We start from the raw sequence: 9,685 nt of genomic DNA, 5'->3' as shown, positions 1-9,685 counted from the left end.
AAAATCCAATCATTTACGCTGAAATGATTTATTTTCCATATAAATTAAAAGGTAAATTAAAATATAATATGCGTACAAATTGATGCCATTTGTCGAAATTGGGAAGGGGGGGGGAGGAATACCAATTCCAACTATATAAGCCTATGTATACCTAAATACATATCGACTCTACTGCATACAAGAAATCAATCTACTCAATAAAAAAAACATGGTGTAATAATACTGGTGTAAATGAATCAAACAATGTCAATATAAATATCACTGAAAATCAGTACCGCTACACTTAATCAAGCTAGATGGATGAAACAAATTATTTTACCGGTACAATTAGTGAGTTTGTATTGTTTACTTACACATTAATGAACAATCTCTTTACATATATTTTAACGATCTAAAAATATGATTTTTGAATTTTGCAAAATATCAACTAAACAATATTTATTGCGAAAATTATGTATTAATATTAAATAATTGTGCGTCATGATGAAAAGTCTACAATAAATGTATATATATATATATATATATATATATATATATATATATATATATATATATATATATATATATACATATATATATATATATATATATATATATATATATATATATATATATATAATTTCTGAATTAATTACATATTTTTCCCCTTAAAAGCGAAAGAAACACCAGTCTGAAGTTATCACCAAAGATAATGTAAACAAAAAAGTTAATGACGTAATGAAGGTAGAGCAAAGTCTCGAAGAGTCTCTGAAGGACGACCTCCAGCCATCCAAAGGAGAAGAGCGTCATCAATCGTATCACGTGACTTGGGGTGTGGAAAATGAGGATCGTCATGGAAACCATAAACAAAAATTTACAAGCTTTAGTTTCCATGGCTGCAGCCGATGAACGAGACTTGACCAATGGAGCACCAGTTGATCCCTGGGTACCAGTGGACGCTCTGGTGCGTGCTCTCGTTCTTCTAGAGGTGCGGCAGGCGATGATGGCGATGGCGGCGTTAGTTACAGCAAGAATTACAATTGGGATGATAATGGTAATGACTGTATCAATGTAAGTCATAGTTTTTATATAATCAGCATAAATCTCGAAGTGAGTGCATACTGCTTCATATAGTGGCTCAGTAACGTTTGTCGTGTTGTCAGATGTTGATAAAACATTCTTAGTCTCTACTACAAATGTTAGGTTGATTGGTTTCGTACTATCTTGAGACGGCGGCTGATCTAGATTAGGGAATACTGAAATAGTATCTACTTTTTCAGTTGGGACTTCTGGGTTTTCGTAAAAGTTCCCTATTCCGTTGTTCCATATAGAAAATTGGTAAATCCCGATTCCAAATATAAGTATGGATGCTGTGAGGACCAAAGCGGAAATGGCGTTACATGATCTTTTGACGAACCAGGGTTTGACGACACAGAGCAGGTTTTCAACAGTCAGCACGACAGCCAGCCAGATAGACACGAAGGATGATAAGTAGGAGCAGAAGATGACGGTCTGACACACACCGGAAGTGAAAAATATCTTGATGTCCACTCGGGTCAACCAGACGATCAACACAGTCAGCAGAAAAACTAGGTCAGACACGGATTTAGACGCCAGGTAGACGCCACAAGAGGATCGTCTGAGGTTAGGTTGTACGAATACAATCAACGATACCAGGTTTGTCACGAATCCGATTCCACAGATGTACGGGACGGCAGTAGTCTGGCCATCACGAACTTGGACGTACAGGGCGAAAGCTTCAGCTGAGGTAAACGGCAGAGGGAAGAGCTCTTCTGATTCATTAGCTGTCATTTCTGGAACTAGATAAAATTCCTCATATCAAATTTACACTGTATTGGTATTTAATTTCCCTTATTTTCCCGAAAGAAAATCCGGTACTCATCAGAATTCAGTGCATTTGAGGGACTCTAACACTCACAAACCATAAACAGAATGCGATATCGAGACCTTCTGGATAACAGCCATAAACTCTACCTTTCAATCATTTTCTAAACGTGTATTTATGCGTATTATTTAGCCATGCACACTTCGTGTATTTGAAAAAAAAAGATGAAGGCAAGAAGAAGAAGGAAATAAAAAAGTTCCCAGGTGTCCAATATTTCAAGACATTTACTCTGATCGCTTTACCAGACATGACACTTTTCACTTAAGATCAAAATTCAAAGTGTAAGAAACCCTGCAGATATCATATTTGTGTAAATTCTATCTTCAATATCAATATTTTTCTCCTTCCCCTAAGAGGTTATATTACCAAAAAAGTTGTTTTATATTTTATTTACATTTTTTTTAAACGCGAATTTTAAATTACAGAAAACTGATTCATAAAATAGAAAAAAATAATATGTTATTTTATTAATGATTATTCGAGTTTTAAATAGAAATTTAATACGATTCATCTTTTTTTATAGCGGGGAGACGAATTATCAAGGGGATAAAAATCCATTTGTGACAGCATTAGAAACAAAGTACAAGCAAGGCACGAATCGGTGAACGTTAAAGCTATTTTCATCCAGCTTGAACGACATAGAAACAAAATGTCAATATACCAGAGGTTTTTTTGTACAAGCTTTATTTAACTCGCTTCATGTCTCTCTGTCTGTCGTGCTTTGTCTGTCGTCCGCCAGTTATTTAACCATTAAAATAGTAGCTCATTATTCTATTAATTGAAATCTTTTATTCTCTCCATTTTAGTGCATTATTTAATAAACAAGTGTTATTAAATTGTTTTTATGCTTTTTATTCCAACAGGACTACTTAAATTTTTTTAATAAAAAGATGTTGCATGACTAAAAACTATTGCGCACCTAACGAACATAATAACTTGAGTATAGTAGTGCAGAAAAAGTAGCATAAGGCTGCCTACTTATTTCAGAAAATTTCGATTAATTCATAAAATGTTAATTATGATTCCAATTAATTCAAGTTTGTTATCAGAGTGCATTGTTTTCAAGACTTGACCCACGTGCCAACTTTGAAACTAATTTGTCAGTTTGAAGTGCTCGAAATTCCGCTGTAGCGTTTCGATCTATGATGAAAGATTGACAAACAGGTTGCCGACAGACAGAAGAAGCAAATTAAATAAAAGTTAGTAAAAGCTTGATTAATTTTCAAAGAGTTTATCAATTATCTAATTAAGTAGCATTTTATGTCACATTACATTGTTTTCGATTCTTTACCTTCGTGAAAAGTTAGAGAATAAATAATTTTCTATAATTATATTATAATTCTCTACTATTTAAATAACTATAAAGAAAAGCGAGGGTCAATATATTATCTATTGGATACCTTTACTAATATTTAGGAAAAGATCCACCCTTTTTATAGTTATTTAAATAGTAAAGTATTATTATATATTTTTAATTTCTCGTATATACGACGTATAGAGAAAGTCTTGTAATCGTGCAAAAACAAAAAATCGAGATTTTTACAAATCTCGACGTTTTACACCTCACTGATACGGAAAAACATAATTTTGCAATCTTGTCCGTATGTCTGTGTGTCTATCTGTGTGTGTGTCTGTCTGTCTGTGTGTAAACACGATAACTTGAGTACCGCTACAGCTAGGTTGATGAAATTTTATATATAAGTATTTTATCAAAATCGTAGATCCTGTTCAACTTTTGAGCGATTTCCAATAACCGGAAGTGGTGGTACTTTTTCTACTTTGAATTTTTCAAAAGCCTATAACTTGAGTACTATTTCAGATAGATCAATGACATTCCACATGTAAGTAAAATATTTAATTCTCTACCTTTTTATTAAATTTTGAGTAATTTCCGTTGACCGAAGTACTAATTTACGCTATTTCCGAATTCTCAAAAAACGCATGTAAATTTATAAAGTACTAATAATATTGCGCACTATTATGCACATTTTGTTTTGGCGTTCGCTTGGTGCGCAATTTTTTTTCTACGAGATTCTATTCAATTTTTTAAGTTTAAGTAAACAAAAATCATGTCTATATTCCGAGTTAAATAAGAATATTCGAGAAAGTTTAGGGGAGATCACTCCCGGTTTATTATAACTTGTTTTCTTGGTGGGGAAAAATGACTTCATAATTAGCGGGGATTGATCAAGTGCACTGTTATATAGAATTAAACATTATATATTATATTTAACATCCCTTATAACCACTGCACCCTGACTCAAACCAAGTTATAAATAAAAGCGTTTGCTAAATTAGTATTATATTACTAGTAGGCCTAATTATTAGTTTGAATAATTCGAGCCTTAATATAACCGGAAGACTTTTTGTAATTATTTCTCTACGTGATAAATTGCCCGTTGAGGTAGAAATACAACGGGCTCTAGGTTGATAGTGTTGTCTTTTACTCTAAACCAAAACCAAAACCCAAGTCACCACCTCAGTTTCAAATTTAATCGAAAACGAAAAATGTCATTGAAAACTTATTTTTATCCATAATCGGCATTTTCACCGATTTAAGCTTATCCCTAAACATTGCACCTAAGCTCAAACATGACAAAAGTCGCATTTAGAGTTATTTCAGGCGACTTTACGGGTTGGGGAAGGGGTGTTGGGGGCGGAGACTCCCCACCCCTAAACACGTCTACCGTCCCCTTAAACGAGATGTTCTACGGTGGGGGGGGGGGGGGAGGTGGTCTGCCTGCCTACCCAAAAGAGATGCCTGAAAGAAACTCTGTATGCAGACCTCTTTTAAGTATCGATGACGTCATTATTATTGAGTATTTTTTTGGGGTAATGGATTTTTAATTCTATGTTTACTCTAGAATCAATGGCATAATTTTATTGTGCACTTTTCAGGCTTTAGAATATTCCCTGTATCTTTCATGTGACGTCACTTTTTGTTTTCCGTTTGATTGTGAACTTTTTTATTTTGCTTGCGTTTTCTTTATAGTGTTCCTAAATGACAGAAAGAGTGACAGAATAGTGAAACTTAAAGCTTAAATCCGATTAAAATGCCGATTTACGGATAAAAATCCGTTTTCAATGTGATTTTTCATTTCCGGTTCAATTTGAAGTTAAGGTGGTGATTTTGGTTTTGTTTCAGAGAAAAGAGACAACACTATCAACCTAGCGCCCGTTGTATCTCTCCCTCAACAGGCCGTTTATCTAGTATATTATAGATTGTTATAAAGTATTCGATTTTGGTTGAAAAATAAGTTTACTCGCAACAACTATTCGGAACCATTTGCAACCAGCTTTTCAAGCCTATACTTCCTCAATACTCTTTATACGTGAAAGTAGAATGGAAATGGACAGGCTACTAAGTAAAAACAACATTCACTCATTCTTCCAATTTATTACATATAGTTAAAGCATTAAGACTATAAAATATTAACAGACCTAAAAATGTACGCGAGTTGTTCTTTTCTCTAAATGCTCGATTTTTTTTTCGTAACAAAAAGTTGGGGTTTTATAATAGTCAGCTAATCCGCCTCCACATTAAATACAGGTTTTCAATCCATTTATTTCTCCAAATAGATTGTTCGAGATATCGACATAACATTTTATTTAATGGAAGGTGTATTTTTTTTTACAAAAAAAAAAAAAGAAATGGAAGAAGTATTATGTGATGAGATAAGGTAGTTATTAACTAGGTTGGGCAATAAAATAATCTACATTACAAATAAAATTTATATATTTATTGAGAGGTATGTAACATCTCCTATAAAATTACGTCCTATTTTAATTATCGCAAGACAACAATAAAAATAAATATCTTTAAAAATATGAAAAAAAAAAATTCTTATATAACACTAAGGAAGATGGCACTTCCTGTGCAATCGGGATATATAAACTACTAGCCGTCCCGGCCAGGCCCTGCTCTGGCTTCTGTAAAAACCTCTCTGTTAAAGACCGTTACCTGTGTGTTTAGTAATCATCATAAACCCGGCATTGCCCACCCAAACCACAACCAACCAAAACAACTAAACGCAAACATAACGCTAACACAATTACAAATACAAACGAAAACAAAAACCTAACAACAAACCCAACCACAACCACAAACGAAAAAGCAAACGAAAACAAACCAAATCCAAACGCAAAACCAACCACAAACACAAATACAAACACAAACCCAAAGAAAAAACACAAACGAAAACGAAAAAAGAAAGAACAAAAACGAACCAAATCAAAACGCAACCACTAACGCAAACCCAACCTAAACACAAAGAAAACACTAACGCAAACATAAACGCAAAGTGCTCACAGTCTAGCCCGGGGCAGAATCGCCTGTTTCAGCTTAATAATCGACTACAGTACCTTAACTTATTCATAGTCTTTTGCACTCACTTAAACGAACGTAGGTGCCAAACCAAACCAAATGAACAATTATAATACTCCAAGCTTATTCGTAAAATACCTACAACATTTGCACTTGATCAATCCCCGCTAATTATGTAATTATTTTTTTACCAACACCAAAACAAAGTAATAAAAAGTAAATTCTTTTCCACTAATGCAATGTTTTATAAAGGGAAGTAATTGTGTTTTACTAAGTTATCAAAGGGAAGTAAGTGCTAAAGGATTAAATATAAATTATTTTCAGACATAATTAGAATTTTTGTTATTTTTTTTAAATTGTGTTTAATGAACATGCCGACAATTATTACTATCAGTTTGAAAAATAAAAAATATTTCCCAACACTTTCAATAGTAATTTTTTAACTCATAAATGTAGACTATGAGAACGATAATAGTCTAACACTTAAATCCATAGAAGTATGTCAACGACAAACAATCTTATTCCCACGTTTTCTTTAACTTGCTTTCTCTGTTTGTTTGTCTTTCCAATCAAATCTTGCGATCGAAATTTCTGGCACTTCCCAGATAGCTAGCGCGCTGAAATTTTCAGGGAAGCTTTCTTTTGGATGACCATTGAATATTCAATTGTTATTATTACTAAATTGATCAATGGAAACATTTTATTGAGCATTTTAGACCGCTATATAATCTATATATATAATTCTCCTCTGCTAGCCATTAGAAAAAAAACCAGCGACGCGTACCTCGCGCGCAGTGAAGCGAACGATCACATGTCGCCACAGGCTTAGGGGCAGAGAATTTAGCTTGAACCGAGTTTAAACTTACAGGAGGTAGGCCAGTTTGGGGGAGACGATATGGTCGAGTGGTTGGGCACACGATTGCTATCCCACTCGACACGGGTTCAAATCTATGTGTTCTAGTCAGTAACGTATTCACACAACGTGTTTTTTTCGAGTTGTCTTTTTACGAGTTGTCTTTTTACGAGTTGTCTTCGTTTACCCAAAAAAAAGTGAAAAGATAAAATCGATAGCAAGATTTTAATGCAAACAAACAGACAAAGACTAAAAAGTAGAAAATAATAATCATTAAAAAAGTTTTAAAAAACCCACGTTTTCTGATTGAACTAAAAAGTAGAAAATAAATACTATACATCACAATAATGCAAGCGATCACTCTACTATAAGCGATCAAAAACGTGGGGCGCCGTGATTTTCTTACAGTTTCTAATACTGTTGACTCTCTACAAGCTCCCTAATAAAAGTCAATAGTATTATCTAATCAATAGTAATATAACTTTTACTTCGGCGCCCCACGTTTTTCATCGCTTATAGTAGAGTGATCGCTTGCATTATTGTGATGTATAGTATTTATTTTCTACTTTTTAGTTCAATCAGAAAACGTGGGTTTTTTAAAACTTTTTTAATGATTATTATTTTTACATACAGAATTGAGCTTTATATATTAGATTTTTAAAATTATTTTTAACCTAGTATTTCAAAATTAAATACTGAAAATGATGTATTATCTAAATACATTTCAATCAACATTAATTTGACTCCCACCCCTCAAACCCCATGTCCCCACCTTGTTTCGCACCATTTATAATTTGTCCATCAGTTTCCTATTGTTGATTTTTGTGTATTGTTTAATTTATACAGCTTACAAACATTGTAAATCTATCATTTGTTACTATTTTAATATTATCATATAGTTAAAGCAAAAAAAAATTTAAAAAAAAAACAAACATATAGAAACACACGAACTCGCACGCTGTATGTACAACATCACAGCGTTCAGGTCACGCAACATTGCTCCTGATGTGTGGGCCACCGCACCCAACCAATCCCCACCCCCTTTCAACCCATGCCGCTATGACCCCGCCCACCCCACCGATACAGTGCAACATTCTGACATAATGGCACAGTTTTTTGTAAATTTTATTATTGTATTAATTTTTTTTATGATGTCAGTCAGGACAAGTTCCTTTATTTTATACATTTGTTGTTTACACATGTATCACCTTTTTTTTTAAATGCGAGGCATTTGAGATGTACATTACTAAGCAGAAAACCCTTTAAAATTTATTATGTGAGTATGGGGGATTCTTTCCCTTTTTTTGGAAGTGATCAAAAAGTTAAACTGTAATCTGGAAATGTTGTTATATTTTGTCATTGGTTATATTTAACCGCTTATTATTGTTCCCCTTTTGGTTATTCTTTCGATTTGCACATATCAATTTAACTCCAACAGATAACTTGCCACTATGTAAAGTATTATCAACCTACCAGTGTAAAATATGTTGTAATTTGTTTTATGGTAAATAAAAGTTTAAAAAAAAAATAAATAAATAATATATACATTAACCCTTTTTATTGCTTATCCCTTTAAATTTTGTATAACAACGTATAGAACAACATATATGATAATCATGTAGGCTACATACTTATTATTAATACGTTCAACTGTAAAAAAAAAATTGTTTCATTACATGATAAAATTTAGTAAAAAAAATGTATACATTTGTAAATTCATCTTGATATGTTTTTTTTTAATAAGAACATTTGAATTTATGTAAAATATGTTGATGTTGTTGCACTTGTTTTAAATTGCAAATAAAAGTATTCAAAAATAAAAAAAAATAAAAAATTATTTTTAAATACTTATAGATTAATTGCGCACCAAATAAACGCATACAATGAGTGTATACTATCGCTGAAGATTAGTACTCTTTAAAGAAAACATTGATTAATGTTTAAAGAGTAAATTATAGAATTGATTTTTTTTTTGAGAATTAGGAAATACCGTAAAGTACTACTTTTGATCTTTAGAAGTCACTAAAAATGGAAAAGATTCCTATAATAAGGTATTATACCTATGTTTCAAATTTTGTTTATGTAAATTAAACGGTACTTGCGCTATCGGTATTTCAGAAACCGGAAATAGAGTAAAGTAGCACTTGCGGTTATTGAAGTCCATTCAACAAATAAATATTTTCAATGTATAAGATTTTATCAATATTCATAAAATTTCTTCTACTTAACTGAAGCAGTACACAAGTTAAAGTGTACATATTGAATGATAATATAGTACCACTTCCGGTAACTGGAAATTGTTCAAATGTTAATAGATTTAATAATATTTATATATGAAATTTTGTCTAACTAACTTGAAAAGCTATCAAGTTAATACCTTTAACTGACAGGAAGTAGAGTATGTACCACCCCCGGTTGCTGAAAAACGCTTAAAAGCTGAAAAAGAACCACACATTTCATATAATACTGTTGTATGAAATTTCATCGACGTAACTGAAACGGTACAGAAGTTATTCACAGAAACACACAGCAATGGACACAACAAATTGCAAAACCAAGTTTTTACAGTTGATGAATGATTTAAATGTCAAGGTTTATCAGAATCCCAAGTTAGATTTTTTTT

General features: G+C 32.4%; 1 protein-coding gene across 1 annotated transcript; it reads right to left on the bottom strand.

Moving 5' to 3' along the window:
- Positions 1–627: 627 nt before the first annotated feature.
- LOC131944962 (C-C chemokine receptor type 5-like) lies at positions 628–1,791 on the bottom strand. Its single transcript, XM_059305884.1, has one exon. It carries the CDS (start codon positions 1,789–1,791, stop codon positions 628–630), a length of 1,164 nt encoding a protein of 387 aa, XP_059161867.1.
- Between the last annotated feature and the right edge of the window lie 7,894 nt (positions 1,792–9,685).

Source organism: Physella acuta, unplaced genomic scaffold (assembly GCF_028476545.2).
Source record: "Physella acuta isolate Inbredline_101_S28 unplaced genomic scaffold, ASM2847654v3 ptg000516l, whole genome shotgun sequence".
NCBI lineage: Eukaryota > Metazoa > Mollusca > Gastropoda > Physidae > Physella > Physella acuta.
The sequence above is the reverse complement of the archived record's forward strand: the minus strand, read 5'-3'. Positions and strand labels throughout refer to the sequence as shown.

Coding starts and splice junctions, on each gene's coding strand:
- LOC131944962 (XM_059305884.1), bottom strand. CDS start 1,791: ATGACAGCTAATGAATCAGAAGAGCTCTTCCCTCTGCCGTTTACCTCA.